The 25,474-nt window shown below is 42.8% G+C and overlaps 1 protein-coding gene across 1 annotated transcript; it reads left to right on the top strand.

The window, feature by feature from the left end:
* Positions 1 to 324: 324 nt before the first annotated feature.
* On the top strand, positions 325 to 25,388 carry SUDS3 (SDS3 homolog, SIN3A corepressor complex component). Its single transcript, XM_054392641.1, has 12 exons — positions 325 to 490; positions 2,225 to 2,294; positions 4,299 to 4,354; positions 4,754 to 4,825; positions 7,420 to 7,439; positions 7,993 to 8,149; positions 11,306 to 11,401; positions 13,872 to 13,933; positions 14,826 to 14,847; positions 16,402 to 16,507; positions 21,659 to 21,743; positions 25,250 to 25,388. The coding sequence occupies exons 1-12, from the start codon at positions 325 to 327 to the stop codon at positions 25,346 to 25,348; spliced, it is 1,011 nt and encodes a 336-aa protein (XP_054248616.1). The 3' UTR covers positions 25,349 to 25,388.
* Positions 25,389 to 25,474: the final 86 nt, after the last annotated feature.

Genomic DNA, 25,474 nt, shown 5'->3' with positions numbered 1-25,474 from the left:
CCCACAGGGCTTTCACTGCAGATGGGGTCATCCTGCTTGGCAAAACAGGTCCAGCCAAAGCCCCTTACCCAAACAACTCAACCAACCAAACACGAAACCCTTGAAGAATAACACCTGGCAGAAGAAGCCCATGGCGACCGCTGTCGGAGCCTTGCCTGGCCTCGAACCTGCGGCTCGCTTCCCGTGGCCCCCCCGAGGACCCCGTTTAGGTGGCCGCCAGGTTCGCCGGGTGGAAGCCGGAAGCGGAAGTGGCGGCGCGGGTCGTGGCGCCGTTGCCGAGCGCCGGGCGGAGGCGCGGGCCCGCGGCGGCTGCGTCCCGTCGCTATGAGCGCGGCCGGGCTGGTGTCTGCCACGCCGCCGGCCCCCGCCCCGCCTGGGGCGCCCGCCGCTGCCATGCCCCCCGGTCCCGAATACTACGAGGAGGAGGAACTGGAGAGCGCCGAGGAGGAGGACGGCGAGCGGAGTGCTCGGGCCCGCGACTCTGATGAGGGTTAGTAGAGTGGCGGGCTGGGCCGGAGAGGGCAGGAGGGGGTGGTGCTTTGGTACCCTGGGAGGCTGCGGGAAAGTGGAGTCTAGGGTAGGGTGGGGTTGCGAGGGTACCTGGGATTTACGGGGGTGGACTTTCGTGGAGGATAGCGGATCGAAGAAGGGGACTGCGCCAGGCAGGAGCGCTGAGGAAGTGGAGGAGAGTGTCTGGAGATAAGAAAGTTGGGTCGGGCTTGGTGGAGAAGTGACCCGGAGCAGCAGGAAATCGCGAAGAAAACAAGGGCCTGTTAGAGTTCCCCGCGGAAGAGTACAAAAGCGAAGATAATGGAGTTGAAGTGATATGGAAGTGGTTTCGCAGGTGAAGAGGTAGTGAAAGAGGGGAGAACACTGAGGAGATAGATAGGACTGAATGTATGGGACGGCTGGATAAAAGTAGTGGAGAAATCCGGTGTATGAAGCCTGGTTATATTTCTGTGATGTGAAGAGGGAAGGAGGTAGTTGAAGTAGAAAAAGTGTGGAATGAAGCAAGGGAGTGGAGTGCACAGAGGGTGTTAGAGGAAAGGGGCGTTTTGTAGGTGAACCAGGGAAGTAGTGAAGAAAAGGAAATAAAAGTAAAACCCAGACTATTCTGGGGTGTAGAATGCATAATGTAAAAGAAAAAGAGACATGAAGAATGACCCTTTGGAAGTTGTTGCTGGTGTCCTCCAGCCAGAGTCCTCCATCACCTTTTAGTTTATTCACGAATTGGATGGCAGAGCCAAATCTATAGGTCCTTACAGAGGTGGTCAGTGACCTGCTCAGTGAGGGACTTGCTGTGGTTGCACTCAAGTAAGTTCAGTATGGAATTCCTTCATGGTCACCTAAACATCTTGATGTGTTAGTACATGTAAGCTATTTGCTCATAGCTGAAGAGAAATCTGAGGGAGGTTTAATTTAAGGAACCCCCAGCCCACATGCAGGGAGCGTAGTAAAGTGGCTTTACTGCTGTACTGTGCCTACCACAGCTCCAGCCTGGAGACACTGCTGTCTCCTTGGGGAGGAAAGGTAATTAATTTTTGGCTATTCATCTCTTTAAAACGCCTGAAAAGGCATAGGAGAAAACTATCAGTCCCATGCTAGTTTGTTTGGCTAACTTTATGGTCATTCTGACCTTCGTTTTGTTTAAGTGTTGAAGTACTTCTGTGGGCCATGTAGCTGAGAAGTGAAGTTCAGATCACAGCAAATAACTTTACCAAGACTTTTGTGGTTATTAACCTTGCAGCATCTAGCCATAGTGTTTTCATTCAGGACAAGATGCAGAATCAGTTAGAGCTGTTTCAGTCATTGTCTTCCCTATATTGTGTCATGGGTGAAACTCCAGAAGAAAGTCTGGGAAATGTTTTTTCAGACTCTTTAGACTGTTTCTGTCTCACTTTTGTATGTTAATGTAGAATCTTTTTTCTTAAACTGGGAAGAAATTGCCAGACTATCTTAAACTGATGTAAGCTTAGACTTGATGTAAGTTTCATTGCGAAACTACCAGAGGATTTACACAGGTGAACTTGCAGGAAAGATATGAGGTGGTTCATTTCACTTCCAAATTCATCTCTCCAGAAGCCTATCTGCTTGTTTATTTGAGGTTAAATTGCCTGAAGTTCGGGAATTATTTTTTGTTTCTTTGCTTTTAAATAATATACTACTTTGGGCTTTTTTAAATAATACTTTTTTTTTTTTTCTTCTTCTCCTTAACCTCATTCAGACACTGAAGATGCCAGTGAAACTGACCTGGCCAAGCATGAGGAAGAGGACTTTGTAGAAATGAAAGAACAGTAAGTAACCCATTCTAATCAAAAGCAAGACAACATTCTGTTTATGTGTTGGTTTGGGTTTTTTTTGCATGAAACTTTGAAATGTTTTGGGCCACGATTGGGGTTTTTAAGTGCCTAGCCCAATGCAATAGCTGAGGAGTCCATAGATTTGTATTCTCTCCTCTGATACTTTCTCCCTTCTGTAAGTATTCAAGAAACTAACTGGGCAAAAAGTAGGTATGAGTTTCTGGGAGCAGCTGAGTTTTGCTGCAAATGAATCCCACTGCAGACAGATCTTTGAAATAAAGGATCTACTTTATAAAGGCCAATCAAAGTGCTTATTTAACCCTCTTGAACAACAGAGTGCCAGTCCTGACCTAGGAGACAAGATTTTTGGAGGCTTGAAATAGCTTTCCTGGGTGTTTGAATGTGTTTTCAGTGGTTATGTTCTTGCTTAACTGACAGAGACATGTTTTTTACAGGACAGGGAGACTTGGCCTGTGTTAAACCACAGATATGTGGTATCATAGAATGGCCTAGGTTGGAAGGGACCTTAAAGATCATCTACTCCAACCTCTCTGCCATGGGCAGGGACACCTCTCAACTAGACACAGCTGCTGAAGGCCTCATCCAACTTGGCCTTGAACACCTCCAGGGAGAAGGCATCCACAACCTCCCTGGGCAACCCATTCCAGAGTCTCACCACTCTCATATCGAAGAACTTCTTCCTCAGATCCAGTCTAAACTTACTCTCCCTCAGGTTAAAACCATTCCCCTTTGTCCTGTCTGTAGACACCCTTAAGAAAAGTCCCTCTCCAACTTTCCTGTAGGGTCCCTTCAGGTATTGAAAGGCAGCTCTAAGGTCCCCCTGGAACCTTCTCCAGGCAGAACAACCTCAGCTCCCTCAGCCTATCCTCATAGCAGAGGTGCTCCAGCTGTTGGATCATCCTTTGGCCCTTCTCTGGATTTGCTCCAGCTCTGTGTCCTTATGCTGGGGACACTAGAACTGGACACCTTCTGTTTTATACATGGGGAACTCAAACACAAGTAGTAAGACTTTATAAAGTGGCAGAATGATTCTGTTGTAAAGTTTCTAGAGATCTAAATGTCAGGTTAGATTCCAACATGAAAAAAAAAATTCTATTTTTCCCTTGAATTGTTTCCAAAAGAACTGATTTGGATGCATTGCACAGCCAGTGGAGAGGCAGGGATGTGAGACAGAGTGATAACCCTTTATTTGAATAATATTCTTTTAGTTATTATTTGTTTGTTTCCTGAAGTTTTTAATTCTGTGTAAACATAGAATCATAAAATTGTTTTGGTTGGAAAAGACCTTGGAGATTGAGTCCAATCATTCTTTAACTCTACCAAGTCTGATGCTGAACCATGGCCCTCAGCACCATACCCACATGGCTATTAAAGCCCTCCAGGGATGGGGATTCAACCACCTCATTTGGGCAGACTGTTCCAGCATTTGAGAACCCATTCAGTGAAGAGGTTTCTTCTGATATCCAAGCTAAACCACCCCTGATGCATCTTGAGGCACTTTCCTCTTGACCTATCACTTGCTACTAGGGAGAGGAGACCAACCCCCGGCTCACTCTGGCCTCCTTTCAGGTAGTTGTAGAGAGCAAGGCCTCTCCTCAGCCTCCTCCAGACTAAACAACCCCAGTTCCCTCAGCTGTTCCTCACCAGACCTTTTCTCCAGACCCTTCACCCTTGTTGCACTTCTCTGGACCTGATGCAGCCCCTCAATGTCCTGCTTGAAGTGAGGGGCCCAAAACTGAACCCAGTACATAAGGTGCAGCCTCACCAGTGCTGAGTACAGGGGGACAATCACTTCCCTACTCCTGCTGGCCACACTGTTGCTGATCCAGGATGCTTTTGGCCTTCTTGGCTACTTGAGCACAGTGCTGGCTTTCAAGCAGGCAGCTGTTATAACCTGACATGTTACAAGCATGTTATGATGAAAGAATCTGTGCGTGCTTGGTTTTCAAAGTCACATCTCGTGCTCTGTCTTTGCAGGATGTATCAGGACAAACTGGCATCTCTTAAGAGGCAACTACAGCAACTGCAGGAAGGTGAGCTTTGAAGGGAGTAGCTTTTACTTTTTCCTTCCCTCAACAGTTTTCCTCACTTCTCAAAAGTCATGGAAGGGATGAGGAGTTTGAAAGATTTAAAAAGCATCCTTCACTGAGTGATGCCTCTCAGTCATGCTGCTGATTGTAAAAGCCACTTCCCATCCTTTCTCCCTTTCAACACTTGGAGCTCAGCATCTGTGTACTAAAGCATTTCTGAAAAGGAGGATTTTGCTTTCTGGAAAAACAGGGAATATGCTTATCAAAATAATCGGACTAGTACTGCAGTTTTCTGATTTCAGCTATTTGTGTTTCAAGTGGTTTGTGGCTCCCTGAGAAAATTTTAATATTTGGGGGGAAAAAAAGTAATTCCAGTGGGAATCTACAATTTATTTCACCTAGGTACTCTTCAGGAATATCAGAAAAGAATGAAAAAGTTGGACCAGCAGTACAAAGAGAGGATACGGAATGCAGGTAGGCTGAAAATACAACTTCAGTTTATGGCTTTTACAATGCCTGAAGAAAACCAGACATAATTCTCCCCTTTTCTTCAAAGGAACTTGCTGGAGCAAGGGGGTTTTCTGCCTCTGAGGGGATAGTGTGGCATCTATCTTGATTTGTTTACTTATTTTCCCTCAATGTTATTGACTAAACACCAATGAAATTGTAGCCTCCCTTTGTGTGCAACAGCACAGATAAATGATTCTGCTTTTACCTGGCACTGTGCCTAACCTGCGTTCTCCCACTTGGGCTTGTGCAGCTTGTCTGAAACCCTCAGGTGCACAGTTCCTTTCTGTGGCAGGAATGGAAAGTTAAAGCTCTGTGCTTTCCCACGGATCTTGTTCTGGGGCACAAATCAGGAGTGCAAAGGGTTTGCTGTGAAGCTGTTGTTCTCTGTGATGTTGAAAGGGCTGCCCCTGTCCTCTGTGTTCTGCTGTGTTTCAGGAGTGAAGGCCCAAGTTAATTTTTCAAGTGACTTGCTCTCAGCCCTCCTGGGTAGCTCTTAATGTGTTACTGCAGGGAAATGGCTGGGAAATGAGATCCCTTTGCTTTCCCTCTCTCTTTCTTTCTTGTTTTTTCTCTTTTTCCCAGTGGGTTATCTCAGACACTGACATAGGGCCCTTTACAGAAGCTGTTCTGTGGGAATAGCAGGTGTAGCTGTTCTTCCTCTAGGAATCCTGTAATGCCTGGGCCATTACTCTGGGAAATAGGACAGAGGGGCAGGGCCAGTTGTGTGATGGTTGATGAGCTCCAACCTTTGCATAGGACAGATGGTGTCTTTCTAAAAGTGCTTGGGATGGTAAATGATTTAGAATCATAGAACTGTTTGGATTGGAAAAGACCTTGAAGACCTCATTCTTTAACTCTACCAAGTCTGGTGCTAAACCATGACCCTCAGCACCACATCTACATGGCTTTTAAATTCCTCCAGGGATGGGGATTCAACCAACACCCTGGGAAGCCTGTTCTAGTCTTTGAGACTTCTTGTGAAGAAGTTTCCTCTAATGTCCAACCTAAATTTGCAACTTAAGGCCATTGCCTCTCATCCTAAATTTTCTTGAGAAATTTGAATGAATTGAACTACTTATAAAAATCTTTTTTTTTTTTTTCCTGAGATTAATTTCCTGTACACTCCAGCTGCATTCTGGCATTATTGGGTTGTTTTGATAAAATTAACTGCAGAATTGTATTTCTGGCTGGCAAAGACCAGTGCTGCAGGAATGTATTTCTTCCACAGGAGGGCAGCTTGTGATAACTTTTCAATGTTACGATAAAAAAAAAAAAAATCCAACTGCCTGGTACTTCTATGGTATTTTGTTTGTCCTTCCTGTGTTGAGGTTTTGGTTATCTTGTTTTTTAGAGAGTTCAGAGGTAATAAAGCAAGTTTAGATTTACCTGTATTTGAATACCTCTACAGTATTCCTTCTGTGCTTGATTGGTAGAGCCCTTTGCAAGTAGAAGGAGGCCTTGAGCAACCTGGCTGGTGGGAGGTGTCCCTGCCCATGGCAGGTGGGTTTGAACTAGATGATCTTTGCAGTCCTTTCCAACCCAAACCATTCTATGAGTCTATGAATCTATGACTTTTATAGGATCATAATGATCTTTGCCACCTATTTTGTTGTTGTTGTTTTTTTTAACTAAAAAGCACAGTAGTACAGTGCTGCTGATCCTGGCTTCTCTAGAGCAAATTTGAAGGCTGTGATCTTGACACAAGTTTACTATTTAGGTATTGCCAAAGCTGGTGAACCCTGGTGAAATTTGGTGACTTGAGGACTGAGCAGGTGCTTTGGAGTGTGCTTTTTTTTTTTTTTTTCTTGCCAAAACTTTGGTTTGGGTACTATATCCTCCAGGAAGCACAAGAAGGGTCGTGCCCTGATGAATTTCAAGTTGTTAGGAATTGCACAAACATCAAGAGCAGGGCTGTTTCACACCTAGAAATCCACTTGCCTCATCCACAGGTCTGACATGACCTAATCATTGCTATGTGCTGGAACTTAACCTTCAGTGATGGCTAACAATTCCCTTGCTGGTTATCTCAGGCATAAAGAACCTGAAATCAGACACAAGTGAGCTCAGTAGAGGATTCTTCTAACAGCTGCAGAATTCTTTCTGAACCAGTTGTTGCTGAAATTAGTGAAGTTGATTTCAGCTGATTTTTTTGCCAGCCATACATTCAGCTACATGTTTCAAGCTTCTCTTTGGGAAGTTTATAGTATTAATTAAGTTTATAGTATTAATTGATTGTAATAAAACTGGCAGAAAGATGGACTACATGCTTAATCCTGCTGGGAATAGTAGGTAAAGTGAATAGTATGAAACTGCTGTGCAAGTTTTGCAAATCTACTTGACAGTCTGTAGAAAGCTTCAATTAATGTATTTTTGTGAACTTTTTCCATTGTTACTCTATTTTCAGCATAAAACTGTGAAGTGAGATTAGAGTTTGGATGAGTATATATGCTGTTTGGTTCATTGCCTCTCTTTGCTGCAGTATTCAGTGACTTTAAATGTTGGGGAAATAATTTTATGCATCTTTAAAGATAATATATGAAGTCTTTCTTGTCTTTCAGAACTGTTCCTCCAGCTGGAAGTAAGTATTCTTAATTTACCAAAATACATATTAACTAGATGGAAGAAGTATAAATCTCATGTTTCAACAACTAGCACTTGGGCTTGGTTTCCCAGAAGGCTGAAAGAAATTCTTCCTCCAGCATTGTTACATTTGAGATATAGATGAGATGAGCCTGTGATGGGTATTACTTCAAGAAACTTCTGGACTTTGTCATGAAACTAGAATTAAAAGAGATATTCACCCTTAGGCTGTTGCCTGCTGGATGTGCCTTTGGCTGGTTTACAAAGATTGTTTAAGGTGATAAATCACAGTGCTCCTTGTAGATCTGAAGCATTCTCTGCTAGAGATTTCATATGTTATGCAGCACTTAAAAATGTTTTTTCAAACCAATGAATTCTTTTGTCAATACAGCACTGCCTGTTCTGCTGGTTATGAATATTGATAATCATTAGAACTGTCTACAGTTTTGAACTGAAGAGCTAATCAATACAGCAGTTGAAAGAAGCTGTTGTGATATCATGAACTGGAGTCACTGGTTCCTTAACCACCACCTTCTTTTGGTTTGCTTTAGACAGATCAGGTGGAAAAAAACTATGTCAAGGAAAAGAAGGCAGCAGCAAAGGAATTTGAGGATAAGAAGATTGAGCTGAAGGAAAATTTGATTGCGGAATTGGAAGAGAAAAAGAAGATGATTGAAAATGAAAAGCTGACCATGGAATTAACAGGAGGTAAAACCAAAACAGGCACCTGTCATTTCTTATCCATTCTATTGCTGCTTAGAAAAAAAGATGTGAGGGTGGCAGTGTTGGTTCATACAGCTAGAGTGAAGGCTTTAAAGAGAGGTAGAACACAAATTGGTGGTCTTTTAATGGAGGAAGCAGTTCACAATAAAATTCAAGGTCCTGAATTACAAACAGGTGAGTCAGAACAGTGGCAGTGGGGCAGCAGAGTGAATCAGCTTCCTTACATGCAGGGAAGGGGGCTGCTGTAGTTCCTGTGGTTTGACAATGAGACTGTTGAGAGAGGATCCAATCCTGACCTAACTGCTGGTGCCAGGTTGTACACAGAGTTCTTTTTTATTTTTTTTTAATCCAGTAATAGGTGATGAAGAATTTTAAGAAAGCCAAACAATAAAGGTAGAAATAGACTAATTGAAGCCAGGAAAATAGATTTGTGAGCTACAGTTGTGTCCAGACTCTGGAAAATAAATGTTAAATGGACATGTTTCTTTCATGAGACCAGTTGGCACTGCAGTAATTGACACAGTGGAGCTAAGCAGAAGGGTAATTATCCCCCTTTGCTGTAATACTGAACCAAAAGTCTGATCTGATTCTCTTTTCAAGAGCAGCTCCATCACTTCATGGACAGGTCGTGTTGGTTGTGTTGCTGAGGCCTGTCCATGAGTTAGACCTTTTCTATCTTTTTGCATAGTATCTGCAGAAGTTATATAAGCTAATAATTTAATTAATGTTCAGAAATGAGAATTAAAACCCGTTTGGATGTGTTCAGGAGTGCTCTTGGCATTGTACAAACTGCTAGGGCTGATGTGGTCTGGAAAACAGCTTGAGCTGTGCTGTGTATGAAGTCTAGTCTGATCCTGTGAACTGTGCCTTGGCCTTGACATTATCCTTTGCCATTGTCTCTTCTGATAAGTTGGGATGCAGTACTGATCTTGTGAGCAAGTACTCATTAATGGATCAGGATCCAACTAGATCTTACCTTTGGAAGTTGGTGTTGGTTGTAGTAGTCTGAAGGATTTTTTTTATCAGTGGAACAGCTGTTAACATCAGGATTTGGATTTGCAGAGGTAAAGGGAAATTGAGGAAGGCTTGAAAGTATTCAGTAGTCTGATGTGGGGACCAGGTTTCCACGAAGAGGTTTAATGTCTTACCCCCATCATGTGTCCTGAAGAGATGAGCTATTTCATCCAATACAACTTCAGGAGAAGATGTCTTCTCCCAGACATCTGGAGAAGAGACCCATTTTGTGTGTTGGCCCTCCCTTACCTCCTTTCTTCCACCTTAGTAGAAGTGCAGTGTGGTTTCTTTAGAAGCAGCAGATTTTGTTGTGAATGTACACTGAAGGCTAAGAAATAAGAACACTGGAACTTGTGCAGACCTCATAGGTTCTAAAACCTGTGGAAGTTCATTGTCCACAAGGATGCAGGTCCTTGATCAATAGGCTGGTCTGGGGGCGTGCGACCATTGCAGTTTCATTAGGGTGCAATGATGGCTTCCTCTTCTGGGGCCAATGGTGGTTCTTGATTAGTGAGCCTCATGCAGGGCTGTGTGTCAGGTTAAATCTGTTGGTGCTTTAGCAGCTCTTCAAAACTTCCTTTGTAATGCTTTCATGAACCTCTCAAGAATCTTAAAGCTCTTCAGATGTTTAGCAGTAAATATAAGACTCTCCAATTCTGCCTTTTTTTTTTTCCTGGGGACTTACTTCCAGCCACCTAGTCACAATTTTAAGATGCAGGATGCTAAGATAAAGAAGAAAATTGGTCTCTGCCTTATTCACATTTAAAGCAATATAGATAACAGCTCTGGGGCAACTCATTTCAAATTAATTTTAAAAAAAGGAGAAAAAGGCTTCTCCACTTGGCTGCATCCTGCCTTGAGTGAATCCTTCAAACCCTTCTTCTGAGGCTCTCGTAAATCAGTCTTAATAAATGGGAAGAGTGGCTTCTATTCCACACACTAAGTTATGGCTTTAGTGTCCTCAAGGCTGTTTATGTTCAGTGTTTTTCAAATTCAGCTGTGAATCCTAGAGATAAGGTTTCCTTTGGCATACACTCAGTGGGTGGCACTTCATTTTTTATTTTGTTTTTAAAGCTTTTATCACAACATTTGTTCCCTTGATGTGTAGCACGATCATCCTTGTTCACCCTTGAGATAAGGAGAAAAGTAATTTGCTGCTTTTTGAACGTTTGTCACTGTTCGTGGTTTTAGCATCTAGAGGGAGCCAAAGAGGCTTTGTAGACCTAAGTGCTGTCTAGGATGTGGTTCAGGGGTACCTAAAGATGGGCAAGTAATTCTCTCAGCTCGTAGAAAGGAGGTGAGATGGTGTCTTTAGCATTGAAGATGTGGTCTTAGTTCAAGATATCTTCATAAGTTAAGGAATGATTTGTGAGAGTTGGAGTAAATTACCTGTAGACATTTGGACAAACTAATTTCAGATAATTAATGATGAGACTTGTTTCAATTTTAAACAGATCTTTGTTTGCTTTTTCCCCAGTGCATATGCTACAATTTATTTCCTGTCAGCTGCTGCTCTGTGTTGTTAATTAGGTTAATTTCATTAATCATAATTGGAAACATTTTTAGATAATCTGAATTTAAATACTATTTGTGTTTAAAATGATTCCAGCAGACTAGTATCAGTCTTGGGGGCAGTAATTATCTGTGTTCCTCTGACAAAGCTATTTTTCCATCTTAAGGACAAGAAAAAAACCTGATTGATTTGCAGCTGATGTTTTACATGCTGTTAACTATTCAAGTTTTGTTAGCAAAGATCTCCATAAACTTTGCTTTTTCAATCATCTGTTCAAAAGCAGAGAGTGTTAGCATTTAAGAAATTTGCCCTGAGTCCTCGTGGCACTGTTGTGCTTGTTATTTGTGCCTGAAGCAGCTGTAAAATGCCCCCAAACCAACTGTGCTACTTCCAGCCAAGGAGAGCTGTAACCATGGCATCACAGTGCTGCTACTGAACAGTGACTTGCTGTGAAAGAGGACTTGCATTCCAGCTTGGATACTGGGAGCTATCACCAAAAAAATCCAATTTTCTGTATGAAAGAGGAAAAGTTATTTTCTTTGTGCCTTGTGTAGAAAGCTGCTGCTTCTTACTCCTTTCCTTCTGGCCTTATCAGCTCTCCAACTCAATTGCAGATTCAATGGAAGTGAAACCCATTATGACAAGAAAACTGAGGCGACGACCGAACGATCCAGTTCCTATCCCAGACAAGAGGAGGAAACCTGCCCCTGATATCCTTTCAGAGAGGCATTGGAGAGCTGTTGTGTTTGAAGCCTGTGTGCTGCCTGCTTCTGTCTTGTTTTGTACAGGAAGGAAAAGGAGATGAGGAGCTAGGATCAGATTTTAATCCAGGAAATGCTGAAGCACAATTTGTCACCTATAACTTGTGACAAACTAGCAGAACTCAAGCAGACTTTGGGGATCCCTCTGTGGCATAACAAACTTCTGTGTTGTGAGGACTTGATTTTTTTTTTTTTTTTAGTCAGAGTATTTTGAATCCTTCAGGCTCTTTTTTTTTTTTTCTTTCAGAAAGGAAAAAAAACCTGTAAAAGCACATTATCTCTAAATGCTGAGGTAACTGATTCCATAGCTAGTTTTCATAGTTTTAGAGAGTGGACAGAAGTTCTTTTGCCTCTCCCAAAAGGAGTAAAAGAAAAACTCTCCACATGGGATTGGAAAGAATTAGAAATTTAAATGGGAGTACAATTCACAACTCTATACAGCAACACAAAAACATACAAAATACAGAAAATCACATTCAGCCTCAGCCCAGTTCTCTCCAGCCTGGGCTTTACCAAGATCCCACTAGGCCAACACCATCCAAAACCTCCCTCTACAAGCAGGCCTCAACCCCATGCCTCAATGTGCTTTCCCCCCTCCCTGCCCAAGCCCAAATGACACAGTAAAAATTAGCCAGGCTGCTCAAGGCCAAAAGCCTCCCCCAAAATACCAAACAAGCAGGAGAGAGGGGAAAAAAGGGGAAGAATAGCCTGTGCTGTCCATTTATAAAGGGGAGATGCAGAAATTATGGGATCAAGTAACAAAAGGTTACATTTTTCCTGTGTCCACTCCTGAGCTATCTAGTCCCTGGAGGACTTTTCTTTGCTATGGCTGTTAAACCCATAACACTAGTGAATGGTTTTACAGGAGCCGAAGCTTTTCTCATTTCAAGATGTGACCAAACATTTGCTGGAAAGATCATATTTGTCATATCAAGCTATTTTCTCCATTTCTGATAAAGGCTTCAGATCTCTAATCCAGAGAGATGCACAGCAAAAGCATGAGGTGCTAGATTTCTTTTTATATATAAAAAAAAAATTAATATCCATCTTGTTCTTTTCTCATGATACATAAAAACATGTCTATGGAATTCTGCACTTCTGCCTTGCTGTGTGTTTCTTAGAAATAAAATATTCCCTGGCTTCTGGAATTATGCTTTTAGCTCCTCTGTGGTGAGAAGCACCTTTTCTGTTTGCATATTAAATTCACCTGGAAGGGCAGAGAATGGTATTTGCTTTGCAGAGGCTTATTGTTAGATTCCAAACTTGCATGGCTTAAATCAGATTAACAAAACTTCTCTTGTGCTTCTGAGTGACTCACATTTTTCTGAGGGCAACATCAAACCTTGAACTTCTGGAGTTCATGCAGGATGGTCACAAACATCTCCAGTTTTAATTAACCTCTTTCTGATTGGAGATACTGTTCAGTCTTTCAGGGGAAAAAAAAGATCTATTTATTAATGCACCTATCTCATCCCGAATAATTGAGTTCCATAGTGAACATGACCTACTAATTGAGCATGAGGCAGCAGCCAGAGTATGAAACTCTCTGCCTTTCCTCACTGGGGAGAGGATTAAAGTCCATCGACCAAAATCCTTAAAATGCAGCCTAGCAATTGTTAACTTTAGTTTAATACTTCCAATGCTTTCAATTTAACAGCTGTTTTAAAGGAACACTGTGGATTAAAGCTGGAGAGAAGTTCCACTGCTGTGTCTCAGTATTGTTTTTCTTCTAATTTTTTTGTGTGGAAGTGACAGAGGAGCAGTAGAAGAGGGAAGCAGGAAGATGTGATTGTGAAACTACACACAATGACAGCAGAGCTCTAAGAAGTCTGTAGTTCACTGTGTTCTGACATTGGGGGTTGTTTTCAGGTGAACAGTAGCCTCTTATTTATCCTCATCCACACAAGGATGTTTTGTGCCTCTGGCTTTATTTTCTGCTTCTTCTTTTGAGCTGATTTTTGTGGGGCCTTCCCCTCTTCTCTGTATCTCTCTATTCCTGCCTTACTGAGTTTCTTTTCGTAGGTTGGGGCAGGATTTTTGCCTCACTGTACAGAATCTGAAGCAAGTCTCTTGTGTTTCAGCTCCCAGGTTGTTTACCTACAGGAATGCAAGATGAAAACCACTGAAAACACTGGTGCTTGATGAAGTAAATGTCAGTGCACTAAAGGTTTTTCATTTGTGGTTGTGTCTGAACAAGCTAAAATGATTTTTGCATGCTATTTGCTGCTAAGTATGAAACTGTGTGGAGATGGAATTGTATTAATTCGTTTGACAAAAAAAAACCTTGAGTATGACACTCCAATCTTATGCAGCTTTACAGAGACCTTCTTTGGCTTACTTTTAGTCAAGTGAAACGTCACTGACCTTTAATTTTTAGCCTTGCTTGTCAAGACCTTATGTGAACCTTAATTCTGGATACCGCAGCTAAATTATTTGTTGACTGATGAGCAAATAATGGAGGACCTGAGAACGCTGAATAAGGTAGGAGTTGCTGCTTGGTTTATTCCTTTGCTTTCAGAAGAAGGCTGCCCCTGAAGAGAACAGAGCTTTGGTTTATGTTCCCTTTTGAAATGTGCTACTGTTTCATCCCAGTAGGCTTTCTGAAGCAACACAAGGAAAGAGTTGGCAAGATGATATCTCCTCCCTTTTATTTTAACAGCTTTAATTAACCTAATTAAAATGACTGTCAGCTAAAAATGTTACCTTTTGTCTGAGGCAAGTGATGAGCTATCTGAAGGAGTTCTTCCTCCGCATGGCTGAACAGATGTTAACATGTTTTTCTGAGAGATCACAAGGCTACCTTTGCTTTAGGCTGTAGTGAGGTGAGGGTTGGGTTTTTTCATAGGTTGGGGTTGGTTTTTTTTCTCCCCACTCTCACAATATTTCATCCAGCTGCATAGGGTGCAGTGTGTGTGTTTGTATTTTCTCTAGATTTGATTAATTTATTGCTTTCTTGCTGAACACTTCCAGGCTTATCTAATTTCTTATAATAGAGGCATTTGAGAATGGTAGTGGAGCATGGATTTTGTGGCAGCTGTTGAGGTGTTTCTGATGATTTATCTCCTGTATTTTCATGTAACCTGAGAAATGTTGGACTGTGTTCAAAACCAATGTTAGGTGGGTTTGGTTTTGATTTTAGTGGATTATGTGAATGCTCTGAAGTTCAGTTTGTAGACCTGTCATATCACAGTGATTATCCAGGCCATTGGCTGCTTTATAGCATGCTGTTGTGGTTACTTGTTCTGCAACTTTACAGCACATTTGAAACAAGAAGCATTTGGAGTATAGAAAATAAAACTACCTGACACCACTGCTGCAGACTTCTGTGGCTTGTGTCTTATTTCTAACACCTCTTTGCTCTTTTCCCATGCAGCTTAAATCACCCAAGAGACCAGGTGAGTTAACTGTTGCACTGGAACCTGCTCACAGTCATGCTGTTTTGAACACAGAACGTAGACTGCCTGTCTAATTGCTGCCTGTGTAATTTGGCCTGTGTAATTGTTTTGACTGTGTAATTGCTGTTCTTTGTGTAGCTGCTGTGGCAAATGGGTGCTGCGTGAAGTCTCTTCATCTGCGCTGAAGTTTGTCAGGGCTGGGGAGGGAGGGATGTGCACCTTTGGTGGCTGAAGCATTTGGACATGGGGCAGTCTGTGTAAAGAGGTTTTTCCATTTTAGTCAGCTACATCTGGGCAGTTTGCCTGCTTGTCAAGTGGGTGGAGTGATTGAGAACTTCAGAGGTTTATACCTTCAGCTCTGCAGGGTGTCTGTACACTGTAGTTCAGGACAGTGGTACTGACTGTCATAGATTCATAGGATAGGTTGGGTTGGAAGGGACCTTAAAGGTCATCCAGTTCCAAACCCCCTGCCCCGCCTTCCACTACACCAGGTTGCTCAAGGCCTCATCCAACCTGGCCTTGAACACCTCAAGGGAGGGGGCATCTATGAGACCTCCCTGGGCAGCCTGTTCCAGTATCTCACCACCCTCCCTAAAGAATTTCTTCAGTCTAAATCTTCCTTCTTGCAGCTTCAGTCCATTCCCCCTCATCCTATCACTACAAGCCCTTGAAAAAGTCCTGTCCTGACTTTCTTGCTTGGCCCCCTTCAGGTATTGGAAGACCCTAAGATCTCCCCAGAGCCTTCTGTTTTCCAGGCTGAACAGCCCCAACTCTCTCAGCCTGTCCCCACAGGGGAGATGCTCCAGTCCTTTGCTCATCTTCATGGCCCTCCTCTGTACCCTCTCCAGCAGTTCCATGTCCTTATGCTGGGGGCACCATAACTGGACACAGTGCTGCAGGTGGGGTCTCAGGAGGGCAGAGCAGAGTGGCAGAATCCCCTCCCTGTCCTGCTGCTTTCCCTGCTTTGGATGCAGCCCAGCACACAGCTGCCTGCTGGGCTGCCAGCGACCATTGCTGCCTCATGAGGAGTTTGTCACCAACTGACATCCCCAAGTCTTTCTCCTCAAGACTGCTTTCAAGCCACTCCTTGTGCTTGGGTGTACTCCTACCCAGGTGTAAGACCTTGCAGTTGGCCTTGTTGATGAGGTTGGCTTGGGCCCACCTCTCAAGCCCGTCCAGGTCCCTAAGTGTTTCTGACTATTCCAATGCTATAGATTCAAATCCAAACAAAATCAGGATATGGTGTCTCTCATCCACCTATCAAGATTTTTTTCAGATAAATCACAGAATGCTTTAGGTTGGAAGGGACCTTTAAAAGCCCACCTAGTCCAACCTCAAAATGTTCCAAGTCAGTGAATATCATAATCTGTATATTCAAAGCAGAGGCTGAATTATTTGTCCCAATAGATAACACTTTTCTGAATGGGAATCTGAGTTTGTAGCTTTCTGTGCTTGGTGTTTCTGCTTAATGTGAGCTTGTTAATTGCAGTTGTGTGCTCAGATGTGTGGTGGGCACATGGTGGACTTTTAACCACAGTCTCTTTCTGTCCTCAGCCTCTCCCTCCTCTCCTGAACACCTCCCAGCCACACCAGCAGAGTCTCCAGCACAGCGGTTTGAAGCCCGGATAGAAGATGGGAAACTCTACTATGATAAGAGATGGTAAGCCCTGCTCAATTGCTGGTTTACTCACTCTGGCTGTCGTGTGGTGAGGAGACAAAAACTTGCACAGAGAAACTGCTTGGATAAAAAAAAAAAATTAAGGAGATGTTTTGGGGCAGAGGTTAACTGCTTCCTGCAAGGGCTGATCATTGTAACTTTGATAAATCAGAAATGAGAATGGAGTGTTGAGACCTCACAGACTTCCAGGAGTGATTTAAAAGCCTTGAATGAAGTAAAATTTAACTCTTTGTTTCTTGGAGTCATTGATGCATGCTGTGGCACCTGGGAAACATTTTTGTTAAACCTAATGTTAAGTCAGAAAGCCACCATGAGACGCAGAGTAAAGGAGCTGTGAAGCTGCTCAGCTGTGATAGAGACACTCTGTGACTGCAGGTACAGTGGTGTGACAGTGTTTGGAGTTCTGGTGTTCAATTTTGGAGAACAGTGGTTCCAGCATTCCACAAGGTGGCAGAAGAAATGTTGTGCACTAGCTGAGCAGAATGAAAAATGTTTCTAATAAATCCAAATAACCTTTAAAGATCAAATCCACAAGGGAAAAGCAACTTCAGAACTGCTGATTGGATTTAGCTGTGTTCAGTTTTATGGGCATATTGCTCTGCAAGCCTCACAACACAAGGAAATATTAAATTTTGCAGAGGAATCTTAGTAGGTCTTAAACTTAATCTGTGAGACATGCAAACCTGGATAATCAAGGGGGCAATCTAGTCCTCCTCCAGCAGAAAGCAATTTACAAGTCATATGCTTATTTGTAGCCTCCTTTGGTGTTCTGGTGGCTCAAAATAACAAGTGAGCCTTGTCATTTTATCACAGAAAATGATAGGTATGAAGCTTGTTTTCTACACAACAGCCATCTTGTACAGCTGGTCAGTTTTTCCTTCTGCTGGTCTCCTGACAGGGAGGTTTCATGGAGGGTTCAGTGTATGCAGCTCTGATAAAAGCTGCTGCCTGGAGCTTAAACTTCTGTGAAGCATAAAGCAGGCACGAACGGAGCAGGCTGCTTTGTCATTGCACAAACAAGTTACTTCTTTTTTTTTCCTGCTTTGATATTTTTCTGTATGAAAAGTGACTGTCCTCTAGGATGTTGTTGGATGAATAAACTCTCCTTCAGAATTTTTAAGCATGTGGAGTACTGTAAAGTGTTGAGTAAGTTAAAAAAAAATAGATGGAATCTAGACTAATCTGTCAGCAAAGCTCCCACCATATCTAAACCTGGGAGAGCATCCATGCGCCCAGATGAATCTCTCAAAAGCACAATACCTCTCTGAGAAGTATCTAGTTGGGACATTAAAAAAACAAACAAACAAAAGCCAACAGATATTTTTATCTTGGTGAATTGCATTGTCATGGGAGGGTCTCACTGTCAGGAATTCCAGCTGTTGCTTCCTCTGTCTTGTTCTTAAGCTGTTATAAGTATTTTACATTTTTTGGGTTAACAATACTGCCTAGGGTTTTTTTCTGTTGGGGTTTTTTTTTGATTGCTAGCAATCAGAAGTTGTGCACAGTAGGTGGTATTTTAAAATAATGAAGTTGCTCTTGATGGTGGGAGGGAATTTTTTTTGGTAAGGTTTATTAAGGCTGTAGCTGCTGGCTTGCACCAGAAACAATAAACCTCAGGAATGACTTTTTGTCTCCTGGCAGCAGCCATGAAGGAACTTTGTCTTAGAAGTAGTGAGTGTTTCAGGCTAGTAATGGATTCCCCGAGGTCTTGCAGAGACATTTTGAAAACATGCATTCCCTTTGTCTGGGGAGCTTCAGATGGATGTGGAATTAGACTTCAGGTTTTTATCTGTAGTCAGTTTGTTCCATGCCCCTCCCCTCCCACAATAAGATCCTAAAGTACAGTTTGCTGTAAAGGAGCCATCTTTCTGCTTTTAGCTTTGTCTACAAACAACAATGCAGAGACATTTCTTTCAATCTTCTGATGGAGATGCAGCTGAAAAATCTTGGCCTTTCAGCAAGATATTTGGTAGCAGAAAGTGAGATTATTTCTGCTTTCCTCACTCATGTTGTGTGTTTTACCTGTTGCAAAAGACAGATCTGTTTGGCACTTTTCCTTCTCTTGAAAGCCAACCTGAATTCATTGCATTTTTCATCTGAAGTGTTTTCCTCGGTTCTGCTCCTCTGTTCCCTTGTGGGTGGATAAACTCAGCAAAAGGCTGAGACATGAACTTGTAAGTGAGATGTACCAGGCTGCTGTGCCTTCAGCTGACTTGCGTCTGTGTGCGTGGAGCGTGAGACAGCTGAGACAACCCTTGGAGGGGAAAAGTGCTGAACCAACTTGTTACCTTGCCTTTTCTGTGCACCTCTCACACAGATTTTACTGAGGGATGTGAAATCTAGGGGCTGAAGCCTGCTTCACGTGTGTCTTTAGCTTTGGAATTCACTGTTAATCAAAACCTGGATGAAACAGCTTTGAGTGGGAGAGTTACTTCCCTATCTGTGCAGGCACAGGTCTTGCTGGAGAGCTGTCATTTGCAGTGGTGTCTTCTGCACTGATTGTATCAAGATCATAGAATCATAGAATCAAGAAGGTTGGAAGAGACCTCAAGGATCATGGAGTCCAACCTGTCACCCTACACCTCATGACTATCTAAACCATGGCACCAAGTGCCACGTCCAATCCCCCCTTGAACACCTCCAGGCATGGTGACTCCACCACCTCCCCGGGCAGCACATTCCAATGGCCAAAAGATCATTAGTTCTCCTTGCTTAAGCAGTCACAGCATTGCGTGGTAGGACACTGCTGGGCTGAGATTTTTGTCTTTGAGATCTGGTGTTTGTAGCAGTTTATATTGTTCCTTTATCAATTAATGATCATCTGGGCTCAGCAAACTGAGACTTTTGTCTTGGAGCATTGCTGCTCTTGCATTGCCATCATAGAGTAATAGAATGGTTTGGGTTGCAAGAGACCTTGAAGATCATCCAGTTCAACCCCCCCTGCCATGAGCAGGGATGCCTTCCACTAGACCAGGGTTGCTCAAGGCCCCATCCAACCTGGCCTTGAACGCTTCCAGCGAGGGGGCATCCGCAGCCTCCCTGGGTAACCTGTTAGACTGCTTCACCACCCTCACTGTGAAGAATTTCTTCCCAATCTCCAGTCTAAACCTTCCCTCTTGCAGCTTCAATCCATTCCCTCTCATCCTATCACTACAAGCCCTTGTAAAAAGTCCCTCCCCAGCTTTCTTGTAAGCCCCTTTCATGTACCAGAAGGCCTCTATAAGGTCTCCCTGGAACCTTCCCTACACTGAACAGCCCCAACTCTCTCAGCTTGTCCTCACAGGGGAGGTGTTCCAGCCCTCTGATCATCTTTGTGGTCTCCTCTGGACATCTTTCTGTTAATATGTGGAAGAGACAATAATGGTTGGGCACAAGTGTCTAAAGGTTGCAGGATTTGGTTGTTGGTTTTCTTCCTACCTTGCCAAGCCCATGGGTAATTAGTATGTTTAGAAGGCTGGAAGCTGCCACTATCATCTTTGGTACTGGCAAACAGTGTGAAAATTCAGAGTACAGAAGCCAGCAGGAAGAGATTGTGAAATAAACTCTTGGAAGTCTTCCATGTTTATAGTGTGGTTATTGCAGACATAACTGTAAAGATTTATGCAAATCTATGCATTTTGACAAGTGGCTGTCAGCCAATCAGACTACAGGGAGTTGCATACTGAGTAGGGACTGGAGGAATCTCTGTGCAGTCATTCTGTGACTTGGATTGCCCAGTTAAACTTGAAACACATCATGATTAGGGTAAAGGTGGAAATAAAGTTATGCTTCTATAACTGTAAAGCCTTTTGGTGCTCTCTGGGTGAAGATTATTTACCCACAAATCACCTGTTTCAGTGTCATTAGTTCTGCCTTTGGACCTCTCCCAGGCAGAAGAAACTAAGTGGGGAGTTGTCTAGCACACTTTGCAGCACTCATCAGAAAAGAAGGCAAAGAAGGCAGGACCATGAAATCCAGCAATTCAGGGTTATCAGTTTTGAAATTTTCACTTTGTTCTGTCCAAAGTGCACTAAGAAAAATATAAAGCATGACTGTGATGTAAAAGGGGGGGAAAATGGATATGTTTTGACATGGCCTCCTTAGAGCAGATTTATTCAGCTTCCTACAGAGCCAGCTGCCCATTGCCTACCAGTTTGGGCATTTTCACATGTTAGAAATTCGAGGTCTTTGTTTAAACAATACCCAGACTTGTGGTGGTGCACTAGTGACTTTGTGGGTAACCTGTGAGTGTCTGTGATTTGCTCTGTCATGGTTTTGTCAGTTATCTTCTAAAGTCCATCCTGTGTCTGAAGTGTGAAAGACCAGTTTAGTCCTGAAACACAGGGCTATTGCCACAGAATCACAGAATGGTAGGGTTGGAAAGGACCTCTGGAGATCATCTAGTCCAACCCTCCTGCCAGAGCAGGCTCACCTAGAGCAGGTTGCACAGGATGGTACCCAGGCAGGCTTAGAATGACTCCAGAGATGGAGACTTTACCACCCCTCTGGGCAGCCTGTTCTAGTGCTCAGCTACCTTTTTGTAAAAGTAAAGAATTTCCTCCTCATGTTTAGATGGAACTTCCTGTGTTCAACACTGTGCCTGTTCCCCCTTGTCCTGTTGCTGGCCACCACTGAAAAAAGTCTGACCCCTTCCTCCTGACACCCCCCATTCAAGTATTTATAAGCATTGATAAGATCCCTTTCTCAGTCTTCTCCAAGCTAAAAAGTCCAAGTCCCTCAGCCTTTCTCCATAAGAGAGATGTTCTACTCCCCTAATCACTTTCATAGCCCTTTGCTGTACCCTCTCCCTTCTTGAACTGGGGAGCCTAGAACTGGGCAGTATTTTGCCTGTCTTGTGGCTCTTTCAGATGTGAAGTCTGTTTTCAGTGATCTTCTTGCAGAATTGAATCTGAATTGAAAGAGCTTCCTGCATTCTGAGGCATCATTTAAATGCAAAGTGTGTTTGTGTAGAGTCAGACCACCTGCTGTGTTGGCAGAAGGTGGGGAAAAGTGGTGTGGAAAGAAAGATGGACTGCATATTGACTCCATCCAAATTCTTGTAGAATCCTAGCTGTGTCAGTCTCATTACTGTTTCTTTTCTCAGCCTTTGGACAGCTAATGACTTCCTGTGTTTCTTTTTTGTTGATTTTTCAGGTATCACAAGAGCCAGGCTATTTACCTGGAGTCTAAGGAGAACACTAAGATCAGCTGTGTGATCAGTTCTGTGGGTGCCAACGAGGTAGGGAGCTGCTTTCTTTTTCATGGGAGTGGGGAAAGCTGTGGGGCAGCACAGGCAGGTAGATGAGTGCCTAGTAAAGACTAGGAGGAAATCAGTGTTGCTCTCAGAAAGGATGTAGTTGTCTGGTGTCTGGAGAAGCTGAATATAAAACTGAGTTGAGAGAGCTCTTCTTGGGACAGAGCTGGTGGGAAGAGACTTGCTGCATGCCTGAAGAACACTCCTACATTTTGCAAGCAGCAGTTTGGCAGGCAGGGAGGAGGGGGAGAACTGACATGTTGCACCTTTTTGGCAGTGCCTTCATGAGTCCCATTGCCATTATTTCAAGAACATGCAGTTGCTATTACTGCAAAATTGCAAATCCCAGTGGGAATTCAGAAGAGGAAACATTTTGTGAGCAAATTTAGTTGTTATAAGGGGAGAGACAGCTCCTCCTGCTAACTTGTCACTTAAGTGGCATCAGTGACCAGGGAGATGGGGCAGGTGGGTCATTACAAAGACAGTTTCCTTCTGGCTAGTGATTAAAGCTTAGAGAAGAGGTGGTGCTGAAAATTGATGTGAGTCTTGCTGCACAGTAAGCTTAATGCTGGAGCAGTGCATCAGCTGGGCAAAGGGAGCAGTTCTTTGCTTGCAGTTTCCAGACCCTTCAAGGAAAGAAATGCTAGACGTGGATGGATTTCTTTGCCTTCAGTCCATCAAGTAGCTTTAATTTGTTTTGGCAGCTAAGGGAAAATATTTTCTTCTCAACAAAGTGAGTTGCATATGGGATATGCTTTGCACAACTGTTCCCCTTGCAATACCAGGTGTTACACTCCAGAGCTGGTTAGTTAGATAAAGCACTGGGAGTGTCTTAATGGTTGCATTAAAAAGACAATGCTGCTAGAGTTGTTACAGTTATTGCTCTTAACTTACATTAAAACCCTTCTGTGAAACCTGAAGGAAATGCAATCTGTTAATCATCATTGCATCAATTCCACTCTGAAGTGAGACAATAGGTTTAGTTTTGGGCTTGTGGAGGTTTTTTGAGAGGTGGGGAGGGGGCATGGCACTTGTCTGCCTCATGATGGTTCATTGCAAGAGTAGAAAGCCACAGGAGAGAAATACTTCAGAGGACACCTTCTCATTTCAGTGTTCTGAGTGCAAGCACATCTCAGATCTCATCACACATGGTTGCCAAACAATGGTCTTACATTGGTTCCTGCTTGGATTTAGAAGCTAGAAGGCAGACCAAGGTTGCAACCCTAGAATGGTTTAGGTTGGAAGGGACCTTAAAAATCATCTAGTTCCAACCCCCTGCCATGGACAGGTATACCTCCCACTAGACCAGGCTGTTCAAGGCCTCATCCAGTCATGGAATGCTTTAGGTTGAAAGGGACCTTTAAAGGTCTTCTAGTCCAAAGGGTCTTGCTGTAGACTGGAGTCAAAGGCTGATAGCATTTCTAAAAAGTTAAGTTGTTAAAGGAATCTCACCAAAAACACTTGCACACCAGGATTTCCATTAGTGCTCACAGTGGAAAAAAAACATAACTGAGAAACATTCAGAGAGGTCATGACACACAGGAAAGGAAGTAGTTTGCTGGGTATCAAAGGCATCTTTGCTCATACCAAGGTCTAAATCAGTTTTCTTAACCTGGATTTGAATTTTGTAGTTGGCAGTGGGCCCCCAAGCTATGATTATCTCCCTTCAAAAACAAACCAAAAATACCTTCCCAGAGCCAAACCTTTTAAACTTAGTGACATGTTTAGATCTCAACAGAATACGTTTTTACTACTTCTGATGGTGATTCCCCCAGAAACTGTGAATCAAAGACCACATTGGTGGGAATCATTGGCTAAGTGCATGGAGCCAATTCAATCATTTGCCTTTTGACAGCAATTACCTCTTCAGTACATGTAGGAAAGCTTTGTCCCATGAATTTATTCACAAAAATCTCAGTTTGTTGAAAGCTGAAAAAAAAGGAGGAAGTTTTATTTTTTGTTTTGCTAGGAATAAAAAAAAAAAAAAATCATAGAACCAGAGAACTGTTGAGCTTGGAAGGAGACCTTTGAGATCATCAAGTCCAACCACTCACCTAGAGCTCACAATCCCACCACTACTGCATGGATTTGCTTGTTCCTATTCACCATCTCCTTCAGATCTCTAATTGATGCGACCTTCTGATTGCACAATGCACTGTGTGTCTAAGTCAGCAGTGTTAAGTTCAGAATATGTTTTGATGCTTTTATTGTTCTGCTTTCTGGCATATTTTAGTGTTAATAAGTAATTCAGTGCTGGTGGTCACTAAAACTGAATTTTATCTTCCTTCCAAGGAGAGGTAAAACCAGTTAACTTCAGAACAACAAATCCACCATCCCATCATAGTGTGATGGAATGTGAAACTGAACATTTCTTCTTCTGTCCAGTTGCTCTGTTTGTAGATTTAAGAATAATTTTTGTTAGTAAACCAGCAAATTCTTGGCAGTGTTGCAGTGGAGAAATGATTGTCAATGAATGTGGATTTCGTTTTCTTGGAAATAAGTAAAAGTGCAGGCAAATATGAAATGTATTTTATATGGAGGGCTTCTGCTACTAAAATCAATTAATAATTAAAATGCCAGACTTCAATCAATCTACCCTGCCAGGATTTTAGCTAATATGGTACCTAATAAAAAAATTTGGGTTAAATTGCACACCCAACACTAACTTTATAGTCCTTTGGAGCAGGAAATACTGGACTTGAGTCCTAAAATCCTCTAGTACTAAGATCTGGCTAACTCTTACTCCCCATGCATTTATTTAAATATGTTTCAAATGTATTAGAACGATGAAGTGCAGAGTGAGTTCTGCTGAGATTTGATTTTTTTCAAGTGCAGATATTTGGGTCTAAATTTCTTAGAAGTGATCTTTATTTTGTACAAATGGTGAGTGGCTGCCCCCATGGCAGCAATTTGTCCTTTGAAACATGCTGTGTATCAGCAAGTTCTGTGAGCTCTTCCATGCAGGTGTTTCAGAAAGAGGCCCTTTTATCTTCAGCTACAATTTATTTAATAGATTGTGAGAAATGCTTCACTGAACAAAATCAGAATAAGCTTTTCATTTGACTAATAGTTACATGTCTAGGCAAATCCCAGGATAGATAATTTTATTATCTGTGGATCTAGAGAGACTTATTCTTGATTAGGTGAAGCTTAATGCTAGAGTTCTGCTGCAAGCTGTAGCAGAAGGGAACTTGCTTTCCTCATGATGCTTGGGAAGAGTCATTTTTCTTGATGAGTGTTTTGAGCAGGAGGTTAAAAGGGTAAAGTTAAAAAACCTTATTTTCAATTCAGCTTGCAAATGCCCCATGTGGGGAGGGAGAAGGGATTAAGCTGAATCTGTGCACCCGCTGTGACAGATGGTGGGAGAGGGCAATAAGAATACCTGCAATAAGAATACCTGCACTTATTTGCCTGTGTACTGCTTGCAGGGAGTTTTCCCTTTTTTCTCCCCAATCTCCTTGCCCCTTTATGTTTGTTTTGTATTCATGCAGATCTGGGTGAGGAAAACCAGTGACAGCACAAAGATGAGAATCTATCTGGGACAGCTGCAGCGCGGGGTGTTCGTGATCCGTCGGCGATCAGCTGCATGACTCTGTGCTCTTCCTTGGTCTCCTTTTGTTTGTTGTTTGTTTGTTGGTTTTTTTTTTTTTTAACTGATAAAGACACCTCTAACAGGCAGTGGTTCACTCACCTTAGCAGCAGAGAACGCTGCCATC

Source organism: Indicator indicator, chromosome 26 (genome assembly GCF_027791375.1).
Source record: "Indicator indicator isolate 239-I01 chromosome 26, UM_Iind_1.1, whole genome shotgun sequence".
NCBI lineage: Eukaryota > Metazoa > Chordata > Aves > Piciformes > Indicatoridae > Indicator > Indicator indicator.
The sequence above is the reverse complement of the archived record's forward strand: the minus strand, read 5'-3'. Positions and strand labels throughout refer to the sequence as shown.

Bases quoted from the DNA above. Each gene is read 5' to 3' on its own strand.
- SUDS3 (XM_054392641.1), top strand. From the start codon at position 325: ATGAGCGCGGCCGGGCTGGTGTCTGCCACGCCGCCGGCCCCCGCCCCG. The intron at 2,295-4,298 runs GTAAGTAACCCA...CTGTCTTTGCAG, and splicing joins TTTGTAGAAATGAAAGAACA to GATGTATCAGGACAAACTGG. The intron at 11,402-13,871 runs ATATCCTTTCAG...AATTCTGGATAC, and splicing joins GAGGAGGAAACCTGCCCCTG to CGCAGCTAAATTATTTGTTG.